The sequence below is a fragment of the Macaca fascicularis genome, chromosome 19 (genome assembly GCF_037993035.2).
Source record: "Macaca fascicularis isolate 582-1 chromosome 19, T2T-MFA8v1.1".
Lineage (NCBI taxonomy): Eukaryota > Metazoa > Chordata > Mammalia > Primates > Cercopithecidae > Macaca > Macaca fascicularis.
The window spans coordinates 50,821,052-50,845,460 of NC_088393.1; the positions used below are offsets into that span (position 1 = coordinate 50,821,052).

At 42.1% G+C, this 24,409-nt stretch overlaps 1 protein-coding gene and 1 long non-coding RNA gene across 5 annotated transcripts in view; one reads left to right on the plus strand and one right to left on the minus strand.

Annotated features, from left to right (window-relative positions):
* The window catches only part of LOC135968346 (uncharacterized), a 19,119-nt gene extending 13,694 nt beyond the window's left edge, over window positions 1-5,425 (plus strand). The window contains exon 2 of the long non-coding RNA XR_010583009.2: window positions 5,266-5,425. This is a non-coding gene — a long non-coding RNA (uncharacterized lncRNA). The remainder of the gene's footprint in view (window positions 1-5,265) is intronic.
* On the minus strand, window positions 2,302-24,182 carry LOC135968345 (pregnancy-specific beta-1-glycoprotein 11-like). Of its 4 annotated transcripts, XR_010583008.1 has the most exons (6): window positions 23,987-24,182; window positions 22,413-22,772; window positions 13,863-14,141; window positions 10,365-10,619; window positions 5,316-5,400; window positions 2,302-2,789 (listed from the first exon to the last, which is right to left on the minus strand). XR_010583008.1 is itself a non-coding variant. In XM_065534460.1 (5 exons), exons 1-5 carry the CDS (start codon window positions 24,048-24,050, stop codon window positions 7,016-7,018), a joined length of 1,083 nt encoding a protein of 360 aa, XP_065390532.1. In that variant the 5' UTR covers window positions 24,051-24,182; the 3' UTR covers window positions 6,848-7,015. The 4 variants fall into 4 exon arrangements, 2 of the variants coding, with proteins under 2 accessions (XP_065390532.1, XP_073879873.1); XR_012427641.1 differs by lacking the exon at window positions 10,365-10,619; XM_065534460.1 differs by lacking the exons at window positions 2,302-2,789; window positions 5,316-5,400 and adding an exon at window positions 6,848-7,140.
* Window positions 24,183-24,409: the final 227 nt, after the last annotated feature.

Here is a 24,409-nt window from a genome sequence, read left to right on the forward strand (position 1 = left end):
GACGTGAAGCTAGACAACCAGTTAAACCAAAAATTCTCAGAAGGGAGTGTGCCTAAACCCTGAAGAGACCTAGAACAGCTGTGGCAAGATAAGGGTATTTATAACCCTATCTTATCTGTATGAACACACACCCCTCATGTTTCAATTTATAGGCTCTCTACAAGGGTTGCATTCCGTTCCCAGAGCTATGAACATCTACTTTTCCGATATAGGAATCTTGGTGATGTGAAACCTCCCTGACTACACGTCCATTTATAGGCTCTCTGCAGGGGGATGTACATCACGCGCTGTTGGCTCATTCTGGCAGCAAAACGTGGCATTGTCTTTATACATCCCTGCATGCAATTTTGAATTTACAACAATCAGGAGCGTTTCATCTTTTGTTCCATAGCAATGATTTCAGGGGGATCTCCCTACAGGACTACAGGTGCGCACCACCACACACAGATAATTTTTGTATTTTTAGTAGAGACAGGGTTTCACCATATTGAGGCTGGCCTCAAATTCTTGACCTTGTGATCCACCTGCCGAGGCCTCTGAAAGTGCTGGGATTACAGACGTGAGCCACTGCACCCGGCCCATAATCGACACATTTCTTTGAGTTTTCGAATTCCAGCCCAAGAGAAACAATTTGATATATGAGGAATGGTTGCACACAAATATTTGCACACAAATAAAAATCTTTGTAGATTGCACCACACGAGGGAGACTACCAGTATGACTATCAGGACGAAAATATCAAGAGTTTGGAACATGCACCTTAGGCAAGATGCAAGCCAATTACAATAGAATAGATCAAAGAAGAAGCCAGAAGATTCTAGTCATTTTAACCAGGCAGCAAATTTGTTGATTTTTACAACTGAGTCTCTATAATGCCCGATGTATTTATCCATGTGCAACAAGAAGTGTCAGAAACTGCACAGTCTACCCCCTGCTTAGCTGGTAGAGAACAATTCTATTTTCTAGCATTGCATGCCTATGTTAAATTAAAACAGGGAGTGAGAAGAATAGGCAAGTATACAAGTAGAAGCCTAAAGAAAAAACTCCATGTATTTGAGGAAAAAGTTGTGTTAAAGATGCAGCTAAGGGCAGCCTTTGGGTGGACTAAAGGATCTCCTGTTATGTAAAAATGTGTGGGCCAGGTGCCGTGGCTCATGCCTGTAATCCCAGCACTTTGGTAATCCAAGGCTTTCGGATCACCTGAGGTCGGGAGTTCAAGACCAGCCTGACCAATATGTAGAAACCCGGTCACTACTAAAAATACAAAATTAGCCTGGTGTCGTGGTGCATGCCTATAATCCCAGCTACTAGGGAGGCTGGAGCAGGAGATTCACTTGAACCCAGGAGGCAGAGGTTGTGGTGAGCCAAGATTTTGCCATGGCACCCCAGCTTGGGCAACAACAGAGAAACTCCATCTTAAGAAAATAATAATGTGGTTGATATGATATATCTGACACTGTTAACTTACTCTCAGAAGCTACTTCTTGTGAAATCCTAAGTACAGCATTATTCTGGGAAGCAAAGGAGACAGGCATAAGCAAAGACAAATTAAGAGAGGTAAGAGTCTCATCATGATTGACAGTCTTGTTCTGACATCTTGAGAAAAGCTGTCCACAGTATACAGTCATCAACTTGTTGTCGTGCTTTGCAGTATAAGTGTCTCTAAGTGATGGTGTTGAACATTTGGTGAGCTCTGAGTGGCCCACACATCAGACACGAGGGTTTTCCCATGAAATTTACGTTGAGTTGTCCACCTCTAGCTTATATGGCTTGAGGGACAGAGCTGTTCTTGTTCTTAGTGATTTCATTAGAGAAAATTTAATTGGAAGAACTAAAAGAATTCAGGGTCCAGTCCAGTCTATCAGTAGATTGTAAATGCTCAAAGATAATGAACAGTGGTTCAATCTGGTAACAGGTATACCACAGTTTTTCTTTTCAACATAATTTTTCTTTAAATAGGAGTCTGTATTTTTACCAAAGATAATTCCAGTAGGATGAATTGTTTGCAAAATAGGTTGACTCTTACCAAACTTGCCTAGATTTTTTACCTAAGTTCAGCAAGAGTGGCAATGGACCATAGAAAATCTTTTTAAACTTTGCGTTCTTAGAAGTTTTATAAGACTCTCAGATTAAGCTTCCAAAAACCTCTTGAGACTAGGAAGCCAAACCAAGGCCAACTTCAGACTTTCCCTGCATTCCGTATGGGTTTATTCTATGTATATTCTCAAATAGAACATCCCAGTCAAAGCCTTAGTAATATAACCAATGTTTTCAAATGTGTCATGTTATAAAGAGAGTAGATTCTTACTGAACTTGTGCAAATAACTTTATTACCATAACCATATGAATACTCACAAATAGTTTCCCAATTCTGAGGCACTCAGATTGGGAAAAAAACAAATGTTTTGACTTTTGTTTACAGAAGTATACTTTATCAAATTGCTGTAAAGTATAAAGAGCTTAAAAGAGAAAGTTCATAAATCTGGAGAATAAAACATTCAAAGGATCAACACATTTTCAAATAAAAATTATGAGAACATTATCCTTTTGATTATTAAGTCCAACATAACTGAGTTTTTTTCCTCTTTGTCTTGAATTTCATGAAGCTATCACACTGTTCGTTAAAATTTTGAAAGTTCTCAGAGAGTCCAGTGGTATGATCTTGAAGTTATCAGAAACTTGTATTCAACAGTCATTGTCAGAGTCTTTTCCATATATCTCCTCAAAGAAAAAGCAATTTTGGACTGTAGCTGATTATAAATACTTCAAGGAAGAATCAAAGCAACTGTCTGGGAATGACAAAGATTTTAAATGACTATGGTTAAAAATCTAATGAGGTTTTTATTTGGTTGATTACGGTAAAGACACAGTTCACATAGAAACCTAGTTACTTCTGTGGCATATGACACTATGACTGATAAAATATTCTATTTCCAGAAATTTCATATGGTTTTTAGAATACTAATTTTAATTTTTTAATTTTAATTTTAATTTTTTTGAGATGGAGTCTCGCCCTGACACCCAGGCGGGAGTGCAGTGGCAGGATCTCTGCTCACTGCAAACTCCACCTCCGGGTTCACGCCATTCTCCTGCCTCAGACTCTGCAGTAATTGGGACTACAGGTGCCTGCCACCACACCTGGCGAATTTTGTTTTTGTGTTTTTAGTAGAGACGGGGTTTCACCATGTTAGCCAGGATGGTCTCGACCTCCTGACCTCATGATCTGCCCACCTCGGCCTCCCAAAGTGCTGGGATTACAGGCATAAGCCACTGCACCCAGCCTAGAATACTCATATTATTAACATTCCCATAAATGTTATTTAGAGAAGGTTTAGCAACACTTATCACTTATTTGAAAATGCTTTATCTATATTTTAACATATAAAATAAGGTGGCTTTTCCATTCAGCTTCAGTTTCCCAACTGGATTACTGAGTTCTTGGTGTAGCCCATTAATAATTAGGGCCAAAAAAGTATAGTCTTATATATGTTCAAAAACTTCCTTAGGTAATTTCAGTACTTCTACTTCAAAATCATTGACCTAGTTGTAAGTTCTACCTATTACAACAAGAGTTCTCCATCCTCATTACATGTTAGTAGTGTCAGGGAAGACTTAAAAATTATCAATGCCTGGGTCCCTCTACAGACCTTTTAACTGGAACTCATGGGTGTGACTTGAGCATCCACTTTTAAAAATGTTTTCCAAACAGTATGGCGATTCCTCAAGGATCTAGAACTAGATGTACCATATGACCCAGCCATCCCATTACTGGGTATATAACCAAAGGATTATAACTCATGCTGCTATAAAGACACATGCACACGTATATTGATTACGGCACTATTCACAATAGCAAAGACTTGGAATCAACCCAAATGTCCATCAGTGACAGACTGGATTAAGAAAATGTGGCACATATACACCATGGAATACTATGCAGCCATAAAAAAGGATGAGTTTGTGTCCTTTGTAGGGACATGGATACAGCTGGAAACCATCATTCTTAGCAAACTATCACAAGAACAGAAAACGAAACACCGCATGTTCTCACTCATAGGTGGGAACTGAACAATGAGATCACTTGGACTCGGGAAGGGGAACATCACACACAGGGGCCTATCATGGGGGGGGAGGGGGGAGGGATTGCATTGGGAGTTATACCTGATGTAAATGACAAGTGAATGGGTGCTGACGAGTTGATGAGTGCAGCACAGCAACATGGCACAAGTATACATATATAACAAACCTGCACGTTATGCACATGTACCCTAGAACTTAAAGTATAATAATAATAAAAAAATTATGAAAATGAAAAAAATAATAATAAATAAAAAATAAATAAATAAAAAATAAAAATGTTTTCCAGTGATTCCAAAGTGTAGCTATATTTCCCATCAGATTTCTCTGATTTCTTGTGACCTTCACTTTTTTTCTATTTTGGTATCATGATGAATTTCAGATCTCATTTCCTGTCTTATGCTTTATGTCCCCTGGGGTAGGGACCTTGCCTTCTTCATTTCTGTATCTTTTTTGAACAAGTGAATTAGTCATCAGGAAAAGGTCTCCACCACACATACATGGTGTTCTGAGTCTCAGGTTGACAAGCTAATCCTAAAGTCTTTTTCCTCCACGACGTCAGAGGTTGCTTGTGATGAAGGGAGTGGTTAAGTCTGTAGTGCAGATGGTGGAGGGGAGTTCACCCTGTTTTTAGACATAGCATTGGAACTAAGAATTTTATGTCTATATGGCTGAAGGGGCAGGGATGTGTAGGAAGACAGTTCTAATTAGGATGGAGGAATTATACTAGGAAGTAGAGGTAAAGGAAGTGAGAAGGATTAGTAAATAGAAGAAATGTGAACTTACCAAATAGGCTAGTGTAGACCCCTGGAGATTCTTGATTAAGTGAACTAACTAGATTTTAGAAAGGTAATGAGGCAGTCATATGCAAGGAAGGTTTCAAAGTCTGGACACAAGAAGTCAAGCAACACTTTGAGAAGTGGTTGGTCTTTATGGGAATGGAGAAAATTACACTATTGAGAGATGTGAAAAGTAATGAAGAGGGTTTCACAATGTAAAATTGTGTTTCTCATTTGAATCTGAGAAATAAACGAGACAATTATGGCTAAAAGACATTGGGGTAGAGGGAGCACGAAGGCCAGGGAGAAAGGGAACTGCAGGAATTAGTGTTGAGAAGCAGGAGTTTGGTGGAGGAATGAGGAGATCCAGTCCCAGATACAGGCCAATAAGTCTTTTCCCTCTCCCAAGCATGGCAGTCAGCCCTGCAGGAAATGGTACAAGAGAAAAGACCATCATACCTGCCAGACTTCCTGAAATACAGAAATGACATCACGGCTGCTATGTCGGATTAATGCCAGGATAGATGTCCTCTTCCTGAAGAAGCTGTCATGGAAAGAAAAGAAAAGAAGGAATGGAGATGATGTTACTTTACAGAGGGGAACCTCAGGAACCAGCATGTAACATGAGGTACTCTATAATTGTTTCTTCAAGGAATGCATTATTTCTGTTGGAAAGTTGATGGGAGATTATTATATTCCTTTAGTTTTTTTCCTCTCTCACCATGTTTCTAAGTTTTTTTAATCAGTCCTCTGTCAATTCTCTACTACACTCAGATATTTCAGAAAGCTTTTGGATGTGTGAAAGGCTGATCGCTATCTTCTATGTCAGTAAAACTATCCACCTTTACAACATTTCATGGTTGCATCTTTTTCTCAGTGTCTCTGTGGTGGCAGCCATGAATGAGACCCTGCCAGGTGTCCGTGGCAGGGACCTGATTGACAGAAGGCCCAGGTCAGTGCATTTCAAATTCACCACCTCCTTTACACAGAAAGCTTCCTTCCCACAGGCTCCCAGCAAGGGCATGAAAGCAAGCATAGTTCTCTGAGGCTCTCTTTAACTCTAATGGGTGACTGGTTGGAGGACTCCCCATCAGCCTTGCAAAAACTGTCTTAAGAACTGCATTGATACCTAAAATTTCTTTCCCTTTCTTTTTCACAGGAGTCAGCTTTGCATAGTGGTCTGTGGGTTCTCCCACACTACCTTCATGCCTGCCCCACATTCCCTCACAGGTGTCCTCCCTGATAATTTATCTTATTTCTTTAGTCCTATCCTGGATGCATCTCAGTTGGTAAAAAAAAATAATAATAATAAAAAAAAATCAGGATTGATTCCTTACACTTAGATTTTTTCCTTTCTCTCCCACAAGTAGTCAGTAACCATGTCCTAGTGTTTTATGTGTTACCTCTTTTTCTATATATATATATATGGAAATAGGTACTGTTGAGGGGCACATCTTATGTGCCAGGCCCTGTGCTAAATACTTTATCTGTACCTCATTTATTTCACACAGTAACCCTGTCAGTTACATATTATTTCCATATTGCCGATGAAAAGACAGAAGCTTAGAGTAGTGTAAAAACTTTCCTGGTGTCATATGGCTACTAATAGGAGGATCTGAGATTTCATTCTGGGACTATTTGACCTCAAGGCTAATGATGACAGTAGTAATATAGCAGCTGACATTGGTTCGTCTGTGTGTGGCATCTTGTTTCATTGACTGCAATAAACCTTTAAAAGAATCGTATGAAGCAAGCTCTCTCATGCTTCAGGATATGAAAGAAGAACAAACTAAACCCAAGCACAGTGATTTAAGGACACAATACGGATTAGAGTGGATAAAAATAAAATGGAGAATGGAAAAAGAATACAGTAAGTTAATGAAACCAAAGTTGATTCTTCAAAATAAAATCAACAAAATTGATGACCATTAACTAGACTAAGAAAAAAAGAGAGAAGATTAAAATTACTAAAATCAGAAATGACAATGGAGTCCAAGCATGGTGGGTCATCTTTTAATCCTAGCACTTTGGAAGGTCACAATGGGAGGATTTCTTGAGTCCAGGTGTTTGGACCAGCATAGGTAACCTTGGGAGACACTATCTCTACAAAAAAAAATTTAAAACCAATTAGCTGGGCATGGTGGCAAGCATCTGTAGTCCTAGTATCTTGGGGGGCTGAAGAAGGTGAATTTCTTCAGCCCAGGAGGTTGAGGCTGCAGTGAGGCATATTCACACCACTGTATTTCAGCCTGGGCTGGCCTACAGAGTGAGCGGCTGTCTCTCTCTAAAAAAAAAAAAAAAAGAAAAAAGAAAAAACAGAAAATGAAATGATTACTACCAATTCTAATAAAATAATGATTATGAAATTACTGTAAATAATTGTATGTTAATAAATTGTATAACCTAGATGGAATAGACAAATTCCTTGAAAAACACAAAAATATGAATAGAACTATAACCAGTAATAAGATTGAATCAATAAAAGCATTTGATGAAATTCAATATTTTTTCATAATAAAAACATTCTAAGAATGGAAGGAAACCACCTCAACATAAAGGCAATATGTGAAAAACCCAATGCTAACATCATACTCAACGGAGAACGACTGAAAGCTTTCCCTGTTTGAGCAGGAACAAGACAAGGATGCTGCTTTGGACACTTCTATTCAATGTAGTATTGAAAGGTGTAGTCGGAAAAATTAGGCAAGAATTATAAAAAAGACATTCAAATTGGAAGAAAGGAGTAAAATTATTTCGGTTCGCAGATAACTTGAAGTTATATGTAGAAAATCCTAAAGATGGAACAAACCTATAAAAATTGATGAATGAATTCAGTAATGTTCCACAATACAAAATCAACATTCAAACATCAGTCATATTTCAATACACTAACCATGGACAATCTGAAGGGAAATTAAGAAGAAAAATTTAATTTGTATTAATATCAAAAAGAATAAAATATTTAGGAATAAGTTTAACCAAAGAGGTGAAATAATTATACCTGAAATCCATAAAATATTGCTTAATGATGACATCAATAAAATGAAAGACATTTTATTTTCGTGAATTAGAAGACTCACTATTGTCTGGAGGACAATGAAACCCAAAGTGAGCTGCAGATTCAATATAATTCCTCTCAGAATCTCAGTGACATTTTTGCAGTAAAAGAAAAATCTGTCCTAAAATTTATATTGAAAATCATGACCCTAAATAGACAAACAACTTTGAAGAGGAAGAATGAAGCTGGAGGACTCACACTTTCTGATTTCAGCATTTACTACAAAGCCCCAGTAACCAATACAGTGTGGTACTGGCATAAAGGAGGACATAGACATTAATGAAATGGAACAGAGACTCCAGAAAGAAATACTTGCATATATGGCCAAATGATTTTCATCGAGTGTGCCAAGATCGTTCAATGGGGAAAGGATAGTGTTCTCACCAAATGATATTGGAAAAGCTGGATATCCCAGGGCAAGAATGAGTGGAACCTTTACCTAACATCATATACAAAATTAACCCACAATAGATCAAAGATCTAAATGTAAGAGCAAAATCTATACAACTCTTAGAAGAAAACATAGGATAAAAACTTCATGATATTGCATTTCACAATGATTTCTTGGTTGTAACAACAAAAGCATAGGCAACAAATAAAATGGATAAATTGGACTTCATAAAAATCAAAACCTTTTACATATCGAAGAACATTATCAAGAAAGTCAGAAGGCAACCCATGAAACGAGAAAAATATTTGCAAATTGTAAGTGTGATAAGAATCTAATTTCCAGAATACACAAAAAACTACAAGTTAACAACAGCAAACATCCAAAAACACAATTACAAAATGAACCAAGAATTAAAATAGAGTTTTCTCCAAGGGAGATATACAAATATCCAATAAGCCTATGCAAAGCTCCTCAGCATCACGAATACTTAGAGATATGCAAATTAAAACCACAATGTGACACCACCTCACAGACATTAGGATGGCTTTGATAAACAACAACAGTGACAGCAACACAAAACAAGTGTTTTCAAATAGATGGAAAAATTGGAGCTCTAGTGCATTGCTGATGGGAATGGGAAATGTTATAGCCACTGTAAAAAGTGGTGTGGCTGTTTCTCAAAAATTTAAACAACAAATTACCATTCGATCCAGCAATTCCACTTCTGGACATACTCCCTATAGAATTGAAAGAAATGTGAACAAATATTTGCACATTAATGTTCAGAGAAGCATTACACACAATAGCCAAAAATGGAAACAAGGGAAAAGTCCATTGAAAGATAAGTGGGTAGGGAAATGAGGTATATCTATACATCGAAATGTTATTCAACCTTAACAAGGAATAAAATTCCAATACATCGTGCAAAGTGGATAAACCTTGAAGATATTATGCTAACTGAAATAAGCCAGACATGAAAGGATAATTATTCTATAATTCCATTTATAAACGATAGAACAGCCAGTTACATAGAGACAGAAAGTAGAATGGTATGTACTAAGGGTTAGGGGGAGAAGAAGTGAGAGTTACTGTTTATTGGGTACAGAGGTTTAATATGATAAAAGGAAAAAGTTCTGGAAATGGATAGTGTGATGGTTACACAACACTAAATGGCACACTTAGAAATAGTTAATGATAAGCCTTATATTGGATATATATAAAGTGTCCTGGTAGTCTTACACTCTATAAATACACACTTTTTGGCATAGCCCCTTTCCTGCCATGCAGAGCCCCAGAGGTGAATCTCCCTATTTATTCAAGTGTGCATCACTCACTGTCCTCTGTGCTGTGTCCCACGTGCTGTGCCCACAGCCTCATACAGCTGGTGATTTCATAGCCAGGACACAGCTCAAGAGTCTGCCCCGAGGCTCCCTCTCTTTTAATTTCCCTGCAGCCTAGCCTTCACATCAACTGGCAGTTCGATTTAGCCGAATTCAGGACAGGCCACCAGGGCTCTTTCTCCACACATGCTGGTCCCACACCAGGTGGAGTCAGGCAGGGCCAGTCACTGGAGAAGTCCGGAGCAGATTAGGGAGCGGTCTGAGCTTCTCCTCTCATCCAAGGGCTTTCCTACTCTCATTTGGAGGAAAAATGTGAGCTTGTTTCAAAGCCTCGGATGCTCCTTGTAGCTCATGCAGTAGAGAAAAGAAAAAAAGACGTGGCAGAAAGGGATGTGTTGGTGACAGCGAGAAGCAACTTGACCTTGAGGACTCTCCTTCTTGTCCCTCTGTGAAGCCTCTTCCACCACATAGGGCTCAGGACTGACAAAGCCCCCTCCCTACCTTTCTCAGGCTGGACGCAAAGTCAGCCATGAGAAAACAGAAAAACAAGGAGAAGAGAGTCCGTGGAGACAAACTGGGAGGGTTCAGGAGGAGAATTTAGGATTTGCTTCTGCCAATGGGACACAGGCTGGGAATTAAAATGTTTTCCTGGGTCTTCTCTGAAAGGCAGATAGACTCCACCTAAAACCCTATTGCCAGTGATGCAGGGATCCACTTACCAGAGACTTTGATCGTCTTGGATGTGGAACTTGAGCTGCCAGTGGCTGAGTTACGAGCGGAGCAACCATAGATTCCGCTATGCTTTGTAGTAATTTCACGGATAAAAAGGTCTTGTCCTGATTTCAGAAACTTCCCATTAATCGTCCAAGAATACTCTGCCGGTGGGTTAGAGTCCGCGAAGCAGTACAAGTAGAGGTTTTCTCCTGAACGGTAATAGGGGAATGGAGAGAAAATGCTGGGGATGTGTGGACCATCTGGAGTAAAGAGAATAAAGTCACAGGTGATGTCATCTGAAGGAAGGGGATGTTCCTGGTCTCTTAAACAGACACACTATCCCTCTGAGCCAAGACACACCCTCAAGGCCCAGCCAAACCGCTCCTGTGTTCACTGGGCCAAAGCCTGAGGTATTCTCCTGTTTCTCCCATCACAGGCTATAGACTCCAAGTCTCCCATGACAAGAGCATCTCCTCCCCTTATATTTTTGTTTAAGGCTATGCATACCCAGAATTTCCCAGGGCAGGGAGTCATGGCCAGCCCTGGTGTCCAGAAAAAAAAGTGTCTGTACTTGGACCTGAGAGAGACTGAGATGCCTGACCTGTGTTCGTTTGGATTGTAGTGGGTGGCCTGGTCCACACAGGAACCAAAGATACAAAGGACATCCAGGGTGACTGGGTCACTGGGGGTGCTACCAACTTGGCCCCATATTTCACATTCGTAGGGGCCTGTGTCATTTCTTGTGCCATTGTCTAGAATGAGGATCCTGTTTTCACCGGGTTGCTTTAGCTTGGGACAGTGTGGATAACAGAGAGAAGATTGTCCTGTATGGTACCTTTGATTCCTCCACAGGCATCCTTCAATCAGAGTTGGGATCTCCCTCCCCTCAGCCCACCCGAGTCCTTGAAAACCAATAGCTGGTGTGTGTGTCACAAGACAGATGTATGATGATCTAAGGGCTCAAAGACTGTGAGGCCGCCTGCTCTGTCTTAGGGAAGCACAGACTTTCTCAAGTGTGAATTGAGCAGCAGTGTTGGGTCATGGACAGACATGTCAGTGGGAGTCACAGCCCCTCGTACCCCTCCCAGTCCCTCTTTTTTCAACTGACTTGCTGGTTCACCTTGGGTTCCTTACCTGGAATGTGCAACTGCTGAGCCCCTTCCAAATTCCATCCTACTTTGCCCCCCTAGATATAATTTATCTGCAGCTTCCATTTCCAAGGACATTCTAGAGATGAGTAATAATGGGACTTCCCATTGTCCTGAAACCCTGAAGATACTGAGCAGGCTGGCCTGGGACTGGATGTTTCAGCAGAAATAAGACAGGGGAGACCAGAGTCAAGCCTGGAGGTCAGTTCAGTCATCAGGCCGTGGAGGCACAAAGTGGGGTAGTTTTCTGCAGGTGACTTACTTGACTTACTTGAGCCAGTGGCCTCCAAAGATAGAGCAGAGTGCAAGGAATGATCTAGAAAGAGTGAAGGGGGCAGACAAGAGCTGGTGACTTTGGAGCAGAACCATGTTCTCTGCTCTGGGTTCTTTAAGTTTCCTCTCCTTCTGCAGAGGGTAGGTGAGGAATAAATGGATCTTTCCAGAAATACATGTGGACATTTGCAAATGCAGAATGGACTGGTGGAAAGGGTGGGAATGAACTGCTGGAAATCTGGTCCTCATCGACCATACACGTTTGATGGATATGAGACAAATTTGGGGAGAAATTTTGCAAATATTTTCTTTCATTGGACACTCTACACTCCGATTCCATGGGTTTGACTACTCTAGGGACATCATGTAAGTGGATTCCAGAGTGAATCTGAGAAGAGACTGCTGGTAGCCGGGAGCTGGGAGTGGGGAGAATCAGAAGTAGTTCATGTGTGTGCAGTTTCAGTTATGCCAGATCAGGAGGTTCTAGAGATCTGCTGTACAGCTTGATGCCTATAGTTCCTACAGATTGAGTATTTCTTATGCATAAGACTTAGGACAAAAGTGTTTTGGATTTCTGACATTTTTTGATTCGAAATATTTGTCACATACTTACTGGTTTAGCATCCCAAATCTGAAAGATTCAAAATCTAAAATGCTCCAGTGAGCATTTCTTTTCAGCATCATATTAGTCAGCAAAAGTGGGTGGTGATAGGCTAAATACATTCTTGCCCTTTTTTTTTCTCACCACGTTTACAGCTTGGTGATTAGTTTTTGGTCAATTCCATACTGGCCATGCTGCACTTGTATGTTTTTGAAGGCTTTGGGATCTGAGAAATAATGATTGCTATTTTCTATGTCGTCAACACTTTCCACCTTTCCATGTTTGCATCTTTTTCTCAGTGTCTCTGTTGTGGCAGTCATCAATAAGAGCCTGTCAGGTCAGATTTAGGACAGATTTTTGTAATTCTGCAAAAAAAAAAGTTACTGTAATTCTGGTAGGGGTTGAGTTGAATCTACAGCTCACTTTGGGTAGTATTGTCATCCTAACAATATTGATTTTTACAATCCTTGAAAATGAAATGTCTTCCCACATATTGATGTCGTCTTTAATTTCATTCAGTAAATTTTTGTAGTTTTCACGGTATAAATCTTAGACCTTTTTGGTTAAAATTATTCCAAAATATTTTATTCCCTTTGACGTTAATGACAATGGAAATTCTTTACTGAATTTCCTTTCATATTGTTCATTGTTACTGTATAGTCTAAAGAATGATCTAGAAAGAGTGAAGGCCACAGGCAAAAGCTGGTGCTTTTCGAGCAGAAACATATTCCCTGAGTTTTTATTTTCCCCCTCCTTTTGCAGAGGGCAGGTGGCTCTTCTCTGATACCCAGATAGACTTCACTGGAAAACATATTGCCAATGCTCCAGGGATCCACTTTCCAGGGACTATGATCCTCTTGATTATGAGATTTGTTCCACCAGTGACTGAGTTATGCATGAAACAGACATAGACCCCTCTATATGTTTTAGTGATTTGGAGGATAAAGAACACTTGTGCTGATTGCTGGAATTTCCCATCAATCAGCCAAGAATGCTCTGCCAGTGGGTGAGCGTCTGTGAGGCAGGAGAGCTTGGGGACTTCCCCTGGATGTTAATAGGGGTATGAAGAAGAAATGGTGGGGGTGTCCAGACCTTCTGGAGCAAAGAAAATAAAGTCGTACCTGATGTTGTCAGAGGGAAGGGAAAATCCTGGTCTATGGAAGGGCCACAGTGACCCTGTGAGCTAAGTCACAACACTGAAGTCCCAGCCAAATCCCTGCTGTGTTCACTGATCTGGAGCCTGAGACATTCACCTACTTCTCCCATCATAAGCTGTGGTCCCTGAGTCTACCATGACAGTAGTAGCCTCTACTCTCTCATTGTTGATCAAGCCTAAGCCTACTGTTAGTACTCGTGGCCAGCTTTGATGTCCAGGGATAAGGGTATCTGTAGTTGCACCTGAGAGTGACTGAGAGGCCTGGCCTCTGGCCATGTGTATTTGGGATGGCAGCCTGGTTCACAGAGGAACAGAAGATACTTACAGAGGAGATTCAAGGTGACTGGGTCACTGTGGCTGGAACTCCCTGGGTTCTTCATTTCACATTCATAGGGTCCTGCAGTATCCTTTGTGACACCAAATAGACTGAGGGTCCTGTTGTTTTCGGACAGCTGCAACTTGCGACTGATAGGGAGGCTCTGACCATTTATCCACCACAGGTAGCTTACATCCTGAGTGTCAGGATCACAGGATAAGATCACAGTCTCCGTGCCCTCCCTGGGGTTTAAGTTGCTGCTGGAGATGTAGGGCTTGGGAGTCTCCACTGTGCAGATAACAGAGAGAAGATTGCCCTGTGTGGCACCTTTGATTCCTCTAAAGACATTTTTCAATCAGAGATGGCATTTCCCACTTCAGCCCACCCAAGTCCTTAAAAATCCAAGGCAGGTGTGTGTGTTACAAGACAGATGCATAGCAATCTGAGGGCTCAGAGATTGTGAGGCTGCCTTCTGTATGTGGGAGAAGCACAGACTTTCTCCAGTGTGAATTGAGCAGCAGCATTGCGTAATGGAAATACATGGGTCCAGCAGTCAGAGCCCCTGGTGCCTCTCTGAGTCCCTCCCTCTCCCACTGCCTGCCTGGCCCACCCTGTGATCCTCACTTGGAGCATGCAGTGTAGAATCTTCTTAGTTTCAGTCTTACTTTGCTCTCAAGGTATGTTTTCTCTGCAGCTTCCCTTTCCAAGGGCATCCTAGAGATGGATGATGGAACTTCCCATTGTCCTTAAACCCTTTGGGTAGTGGGAAAACTGACCTGAGAATGGTACTTCAGCAAAAATAACACAGGGGAGACCAGAGTCAAGCCTGTAGGTCAATTCAGTCATCAGGCAGTGGAGCTACAAGGTGGGGCAGTTTTAACAGCTGTCTCACAGTGACTGACTTGAGCCAGTGGCCTCTAAAGATAGAGCAGAGTCCAAGGAATGACCTACAAAGAGTGAAGGGGACAGGCAAGAGCTGATAGATTTGCACCAATATCATGTTCCCTGTCCTTTGTCCATGATGTTCCCTTCCCCCTGTAGAGGGCAGGTGAGGACCATGTGGATCTTTCTAAAAATACATGGGGATGTTTGCAAATGCAGAACTGACTGGTGGAAAGGGCAAGCGTGAACTGATGATGGAAGTCTGGCCCTCATGGACCACTTGTGTTTGGTGGCTATTAGACCAATATTTGGGAAGAAGTCTTGCAGATACTTTCTCTCATTAGACATTCTACTCTCTGATTCTGTGAGTTTGACTACTCTATGTACCTCATCTCAGTGGATTCCAGAGTAAATCAGAGAGTAAAATAGTAGTTTCCAGGAGCTGGGGTGAGGGGAATAGGGCATTGTTCCGTGGGTGTGAGCTTTCAGTTATGCAGGTTGAGGAGGTTCTAGAGACCTCCTGCAGATCTTCATACCTATAGTTCATACAGATAAAGTGTTCCTTATGCAGAAAGCTTAAAACCAGGTGTTTTGGAGTTCTAACTTTTTTTATTTTGGAATATTTGCAGTAGATGTACTGGGTTAGCATCCCACATCTGAAAAATTTTAAATCCAAAATGCTCCAGTTAGCACTTCTTTTTAGCACCACATCAGTGGTCAGAAGTGTTGGATTTTGGTGCATTTCAGATTTTGGATTTCTGAATTTGGGATGCTCAATTTGTAATATTGTAATTTTCCCATAAAAAGTTGTCAGGCGTTTAGACCTCATGTTATGGTGTGACTCTAGTAACAAAACAAAACAAAACAAAACAAAACAAAATTTGAAGGAAACATTAAAATGTTGTCATCAGTGGAAATTTTTACTGATGGTCCAAATATCTAAGATCAATTGCTGGTATAGTATTTCTCTTGATACCCAATTAAGGTTTAGGTGTGGGGTGAATTCAGCAGAATCACATTATGCTCAAAGAAAGATGCCACAGGTGATTTGAAATTAGCAAGTCCTTAAGTAGAAAGAGTCCCGTTAAAAGGACAGAACTGGTCAGTGTGTCAATTACGTAAAGGGAGGAATGATGCTGAATTAAAAGAAGTGATGTGTGTTATGTTAGTAAATATAGAAAGAACTCCCTGTTTCTAATTTCTGTGCAAGGTTAGGAAAAATGGGGAGGAGCCCAAAACAGGTATGTGAAGTGCTGTCTTCATTTTCTCTCAACCTCAGGAAATACAACTAGAGTTTAAGTTTGTGCGAATTAGGAAGAGTCTAAGTGAGATGCCATTGGGTCATACGTCCCCCACACGAAGAATCCCAACTTATGAAAATGGCATCATCATGGGGAAAGAATCGAATGTGGCCCAGGTAGGAAAACCATCAGATAGCACCCCCTGGCCACCTCCAACAGGTCCCGGAACCCAACAGTATTCCCATTATGTGAATGTTACAGCCTTGGTAGTTGCCCCATAACTACAAAATTTAAAAATTGCTATTGTCAATACAAAATGATAAATATGAAGTGGAATATATTGCTCCATTTTTTCCCCTACTCTTTTTGAACTTTCCTGTTTCATTTTTGGAAGTTTCTATTGACACATCCTCAAGCTAGGGATTCTTTCCTCAGCTGTGTGCATTCTACCAGTAAGCATCAAAAGCATTCTTCATTTCTCTAACAGCATTTTTTTTTCTGAGATGGAGTCTCACTCTTTTGCCCAGGCTGGAGTGCAGTGGCACCATCTTGGCTCACGGCAAGCTCTGATTCCCGGGTTCATGCTATTCTCCTGCCTCCGCCTCGCGTGTAGCTGGGACTACAGGCACCCGTCAGCACGCCCGGCTCATTTGTTTGTATTTTTAGTAGAGATGGGGTTTCACCGTGTTCGCCAGGAAGGTCTCGATCTCCTGAACTCGTGACCCGCCCGCCTCGGCCTCCCAAAGTGTTGGGATTACAGACGTGAGCCACTGTGCCTGGCCGTCTCTGAGGGATTTTAACGAGTTGTTGACTTTGAGTTTGTTCAACTGTTTACTTACTGTTAACCAAGTGACAAATTACAAGCTTCTTATATGCCTGACAGGAAACCAGAAGTCTCTAGAAAGTGACTGGAGAATGCGAGTTCCATAGTAGGTTGAGGATGGAGTCACGAGTGAAACAGGTGAAATCAGCCCATGGGCTTTGGCGACTACAAGCCTGCCCAGCCTATGACACCCTGGTGAGTCAGTGCAAAGATTACAACAGTGACAGCAAACTAGCATGGCTGACTCCATCTGGCATCTAGTCTCAGGCTGCTTGTCCTCACTCATTCCTAGACATAGGCCAGGCTAACCATGGGAGGAATTTAGTTTATGGTTGAACTTTGAAGAAACAATGATACTACTTCCTCCATAACACTAATACCCTTATTTTGCTCAGGGATTGTCTTTGTAAAACTGGTGAAAGACCATGAGAGTAAGATTATAGGAGGGCAGTGAATTCTGCTAAAATGTAGGCACAGTTTCTATAATCCCTTACTACTCAAATGTCATTTGCCCAGAGTTTACAAAATTCGTAACTAATTGCTCCTATGATAACATCACTATTACAGAACCTGAGATTGGTCTTTTGAGATGTTTCTCGTTCTTTGCATTCTGGCAACCCGCTGACATCACCTTTACCCTTAACTAATGGCTCAGCCAGTCACGTGGTCCCCACCTAGAGGCGAATTGAAGCAAAAACAGATCACTTCCCTCTGCCTGCATGATTCCATCCCCAAACAATCAGCAGTACCGATCTTTTAGTCCTGTGCCTCTGAAACTATCCTTGAAAATCTCTGTCTAATGTTCACAGCTGGTACCTTTCCTTCTGAAACTATTCCAATCAATAGAAAGAGGGAATCTTCCCTGACTCATTTTATGAGGCCAGTATCATCCTGATACCAAAGTCTGGCAGAGACACAGCAACAAAAAAAGAAAATTTTAGACCAATATCCCTGATGAACATCAATGCAAAAATCCTCAATACAATACTGGCAAACTGGATCCAGCAGCACATCAAAAATCTTATCCACCATGATCAAGTGGGCTTCATCCTGGAATGCAAGGCTGGTTCAACCTACACAAATCAATAAACGTAATCCTGCATATAAACAGAACCAAAGAAAATAACCACATGATTATTTCGATAGATGCAGATAAGGTCTTATACAAAATTCAAAAGTTCTTCATGCTAAAAACTCTCAATAAATTCTGTACTGATGGAACGTATCTCAAAATAACAAGAGCTATTTGTGACAACCCCACAGCCAATATCATACTGAATGGGCAAAAACTGGAAACATTCCAGTTTTTTTTCCATTCCCTGGCACAAGACAGGGATGTCCTCTCTCACCACTCCTATTCAACATAATGTTGGAAGTTGTGGCTAGGGCAATCAGGCAAGATAAAGAAATCAAGGGTATTCAGTTAGGAAAGGAAGAAGTCAAATTGTCCCTGTTTGCAGATCACATGATTGTATATTTAGAAAACCCCATCATCTCTGCCGAAAATCTCCTTAAGCTGATAAGCAACTTCAGCAAAGTCTCTGGACACAAAATTAATGTGCAAAAATCACAAGCATTCTTATACACCAGTAACAGACAAACAGAGAGCCAAATCATGAATGAACTTCCATTCACAATTGCTTCAAAGAGAATAAAATACCTAGGAATCCAACTTACAAGGGATATAAAGGACCTCTTTAAGGCGGACTACAAGCCACTGCTCAGTGAAATAAAAGAGGACACCAACAAATGGAAGAACATACCATGCTCATGGATAGGAAGAATCAACATTGTGAAAATGGCCATACTGCCCAAGGTCATTTATAGATTCAATGCCATCCCCATCCAGCTACCAATGAGTTTCTTCACAAAATTGGAAAAAACTACTTTAAAGTTCATATGGATCCAAAAAAGAGCCTGCATTGCCAAGACAATCCTAAGTCAAAAGAACAAAGCTGGAGGCATCACGCTACCTGACTTCAAACTATACTACAAGGCTACAGTAACCAAAACATCATGGTACTGATACCAAAACAGAGATATAGACCAATGGAACAGAACAGATCCCTCAGAAATACTACCACACATCTACAGCCATCTGAACTTTGACAAACCTGACAAAAACAAGAAATGGGGAAAGGATTCCCTATTTAATAAATGGTACTGGGAAAATTGGCTAGCCATAAGAAGAAAGCTGAAACTGGATCCTTTCCTTACTCCTTATACAAAAATTAATTCAAGATGGATTAGAGACTTAAAAGTTAGGCCTAATATCATAAAAACCCTAGAAGAAAACCTAGGTAATGCTATTCAGGACATAGGCATGGGCAAGGACTTCATGTCTAAAACACCAAAAGCAACGGCAACAAAAGTCAAAATTGACAAATAGGATCTAATTAAACTAAAGAGTTTCTGCACAGCAAGAGAAACTATGATCAGAGGGAACAGGTAACCTACAGAATGGGAAAAATATTTCGCAATCTACTCATCTGACAAAGACCTAATATCCAGAACCTACAAAGAACTCAAACAAATTTACAAGAGAAAAACAAACAACCCCATCAAAAAGTGGGCAAAGGATATGAAGAGACACTTCTCAAAAGAAGACATTCATACAGCCAACAGACACATGAAAAAATGCTCATCATCACTGGCCATCAGAGAAATGCAAATCAAAACCACAATGAGATACCATCTCACACCAGTTAGAATGGCAATCATTTAAAGGTCAGGAAACAACAGGTGCTGGAGAGGATGTGGAGAAATAAGAACATTTTTACACTGTTGGTGGGATTGTAAACTAGTTCAACCATTGTGGAAAACAATATGGTGATTCCTCAAGGATCTAGAACTAGAAGTACCGTATGACTCAGTCATCCCATTACTAGGTATATACCGAAAGGATTATAAATCATGCTACTATAAAGACACATGCACACGTGTGCTTATTGCAGCACTATTCACAATAGCAAAGACTTGGAATCAACCCAAATGTCCATCAGTGACAGACTGGATTAAGAAAATTTGGCATATATACACCATGGAATACTATGTAGCCATAAAAAAGGATGAGTTTGTGTCCTTTGTAGGGACATGGATGCAGCTGGAAACCATCATTCTCAGCAAACTATCACAAGAACAGAAAACCAAACACCATGTATTCTCACTCATAGGTGGGAACTGAACAATAAGATCTCTTGGACGCGGGAAGGGGAACATCACACACGTGGGCCTATTATGGTGACGGGTTGGGGGTTGGGTTGCAATGATAGTTATACCTGATGTAAATCACGAATTGATGGGTGCAGCACACTAACATGGCAAATATACACATATTTAACAAACCTGCACGTTGTGCACATGTACCCTAGAACTTAAAGTACATTAAAAAAAAAGATTTTAAAATTAAAAAAAAAAAAATCTCTAACCCCTGATCCACTATGGAGGCTTATTTGAGTAATAATATACCTCCGTCCTCCTATTTGGCAGACTTGGAGTCATTAAAATCTTTCTTGACTGCAAATCACTATCTGGATTAATTGGTTTTGTTTCTGCAGGAGGCCAGAAAAACTTGTCTGGGAATTATAAGAATGGACGGAGGAGCTGCCTATCCCTGTCCCACGGTCTTGTGCACAGATCAGCCTCACAACAGGAAAGAGCGCTGGATGGGGATACAGTGGAAGCTCATTCTCTTAGTGACTTGTGGACATTGGCTCGAGATGAAGCCTGGCAGGAGTGGAAACTCCAGGTCATTTCTATACCTTTCCTATTACCTGGGAGGTGGATCATTCCACAGTGTTAGCAGGAAGGGAATACAAGTCAGCCTAGTTAGAGGGAGTGTCTGGGGAAGGCCTAGGGGTGGAGGAAGAAGCTGTGCAGGGCAGGCCTTGCCAGTTAGAATGAAGTGGGAGGAAGATGAGGGACACAGAGAAGCAGAGAGAGGCAGAGACAGCATGGCAGTGAACACTGGGGGCTACAGTGACTTCAGAGACCCCAAGGACCAGGTGCTCCCATTTCCACAGTCCAGGACCAGGGAGCCCTGAGAACCCTCCAGTGGCCAAAGGGTTTCGACTTACATGAGGTGGGGTGTCTTTAGGGGCAAGAGGTAGTGGGGGGATGAAAGATGGGTGTCAGCCTCTGAAGGACAAGGGAAAGGTGTGACCTAGACCTCCTAGGATTCTGCATCTGAGATCCAGTCTCTAAAGAGGTTATGGATCATTCATTTCTTCATTCAATTCCTTCATTTGTTATGTGAGAGCACCTGAGTGTGTGTCTCTCACTGGGCCTATGCTAGTGCAGGGTGTGAGTGGGGAAAGAACACAAGGTCCTGTCCTTTATCCTGTTATGCCAGTGACATAGACACTTTGGGAAACATAGGATTTCAGGTTCAGTGATAGGGGTTAAGATCTGAGGGGGAGGCCTGGACATTTTCTGCACTGACTCTGACAGTTGAGGCAGGTGATTTAGTTCTGGAGTGCAGACTAATCAGCTGACCATTTGCTCTCCCTCCTCTGAGGTTTGGATGTCGAAGAAGAGAGGATTTGAGCCAATAAATGACTATGGGGTCCTTGGAACCCAGTAATCCCTCACTTCTGGTGGAGGAGAGGATGGGCCTGTGGCTGCAGACAGACCTTATGTGACCCTGATCTGCCTTTTGTGTTTGTGTGACTCTGGTTCAGTGACTGTGCCTTCCTGTGCCTCAGTTTTCTCTCAGTCAAATAAGCTAAATGGCGAATGGACTGTGGCTTTTCATGCTATCTGTGAATAAATTGTAAATTCTTCACAGTCACCTGACCTAATGCTTGGCACAGTGGAGGTGTTCACACAAAAAGCATTTATTATTATTCACTTTCACTTCCATGAGGGCGCACCTTTAGGTCAGATCCCTGTGGATAAGTTGCTGCCAAGTACATTTTCTGTCTTCTGTTTCTGCTTCTGGGGACATTAGACTTCCTATGGAGTGTCCTAAGCCTCACAAGGCAGTTGACTGATGGCCTACAAAGCTTGTCTTTCTGTCCTCTCCACTCTGAGTGTCAGGTGAAGAAAGCTCTGTCCTTGCCCAGATGAGGCTCTGAGGGCTGAGCCCTGGCTGGTGAGCAGATCCAGGAGACACAGTCCTCAGACAGCTGGCGAATCCTTGGTCCCAGTAAGCCCTGCCACAACCCAGCCCTGGCACAGGCTCCTCCACTTTATCTGGAGTAAGGATTTAGGGACAGCGGTCTGGGGTTGAGGTTTCTAGGGCTGAGCTTTTCTGAAAGTATCTCAAGGGGCCTCTTAGGCAAAGCCCTACTCAGTTCTCCAGGGTGTTTCTCAGGGTCAAGTTTATGAAGAGGGCATGAGGTGCTTGGCTGAGACTGATCTCCTCCTGCTGAACACCCCCTACCCACCATCAGACTGTCCTTCCTGTGCAGCAAGTGTCTGGAGGCAGGAAAGGAATTCTTATCTGTTGTGGTTTGTCTCCTCTGTGTGTGTCCTGCACTAAATGCCAAAACCGCAACATGGGATATAATGCAGAGAGGGACACAGGCACAGTCCAGGCCTGACCATTCTGTGTGTGCAAAGTAAAAGTGACTCCCAACCCCCAACACCCAGGGATCATGTGGAATCACTCACGGTATAAGGTGAAATGTCCAGTTACTCCTTTAGTCTCATCACCTTGCTTTGTTATTTGAATGGTGTAGGATCCTGTGTCATTCTTGGTGACATTCTGGATCAGCAGGGATGCATTGGAATATACTGTTTCTCGTCCACTGTATGCAGGCCCAAATACAATCATTTCAGTGTCTATTGTATATGCTGCAATGTAATGCTGGAGGTCCATTATTTGCCCTTTGTACCAGCTGTAGCCAGTAAGATTCTGGGGCAAATTGTAGACAAGTAGCAGAACATCCTTCCCCTCAGAAACTTTGGTTGGCTGGGCTTCAATCATGACTTGGGCAGTGGTGGGCGGGTTCCAGAAGATTAAAAGTGATGCTAGGAGGTGGAGAGAGCATCAGTCAATATTGAGACCTATGTATTGGGGGTAAAAAGATGAGGCCCTAGGTCCTGAGAAGATCTCTTCAATCATGAGCCTTGTAGACACACACACACAAACACACACACCCCTCTTTGTGTGTATGTGTGTGTGTTGTGTTTTTGTCCTACTTTCCTACTGGGTCAAGGTCAGAGGCACGACCCCCATTCATTCAACACTTCTGACCTCGGCATTTTCCTCTTACAAATCCTCTTCCCCTGTATGGCTCCCTCCACAACACCCACAGGTCCTGCTCACATCAGGGCGTCCTTAGACTTCTTTCCTGACACCTCCTTCAGAGACCCTGGGTCTTCCCTTTCTGACCTTTCCATGCTCTGCTCCCTCCGGAGCTCTTGTCAACACCTGATCTCACATTCCAGATCTCTTTGCATGTCTGTCTTCCTGCCCATGAGAGCATGAGTTCCGTGAGGACAGAGACGTTTGTGATCTTGGTTGCACCCCAGTGCCTGGGACAGGCTGCAGACTCCTGCAAATGTGAGGGTTCCCAGGAACCTCCCAGCCAGGCCTATTTTTTTTCTTTCCCCAATTATTGAGGTTTTTTGCTGAGGACAGTGTTTCATGTCCTGCTTATATTTTCATTTGAAGTGTCATCCGATAATAGCTATTATTATGATGATTTTTCAAAATATGGTGGCCAGTGATGATTAACCAGGAGAACAGAACACTTGAGATTTTCCTACCTATTACCAATTCCAGTTCAATGTGATTTTTCTGTTGCAACCCTGTCCCTCTCTGGTATATTTTCCCCAATCCAGGCTCCAACAGAGTCTTCTTTTCTTTCTTTATTTATTTTATTTTTTCTTTTTGAGATGGAGTCTCATACTATCTCCCAGGCTGGCATGCAGTGGCGCGATCTCGGCTCACTGCAACCTCTGCCTCCCAGATTCATGCAATTCTCCTGCCTCAGCCTCCTGAGTAGCTAGGATTACAGGAGCTCACCACCACACCTGGTTAACTTTTCCCGTTTTTAGTAGAGATGGGGCTTCACTGTGTTGACCAGACTGCTCTTGAACTCCTGACTTCATGATCCATCCACCTCAGCCTCCCAAAGTGCTGGATTATTTTATTTTTTAGAACCCCTTCCTCTCCAGGAGACCCCATCCAATCATTCTGCTTCCTCCTCCTGTCCTCTCCCAGGAAGTTCTCTCCTCACCTGTAAGTAGAAGCTCCTTCCAGGTGATGTGCAGTGTGCAGGGAGAGGCTGAGAGGGGCCCCATGGCCTGCTCCGCCTGTGTGTTCTCCTCTGTGGAGATGAGTCTGGGATCCAGAATCTTTCCGAGCACAGCTGTCAGCGGTGCTGTCCTTCCTCCTTCTGTGCTGAGCCTCTTCCCGGGGCAGGAGCACTTCTCAGGCTTATGGGCGGGGTCTGTGCCCAGGACACCTCTCTATCCCCTCCCCTCTCAGTCCTGCCTCTTTGTCCCTCCTTCTCTTTTTCCTTTTGTCTCTGTGTCAGGTCCCTGGGAATTGTGGAGGCCTCTGCCTTTTTCAGCAGTGATTTTGTCACCAAACCTCGCTACACACTATGTGCAAAACCACAAACATACACACAAAAGAGACGTGCACAGACACACAGAGT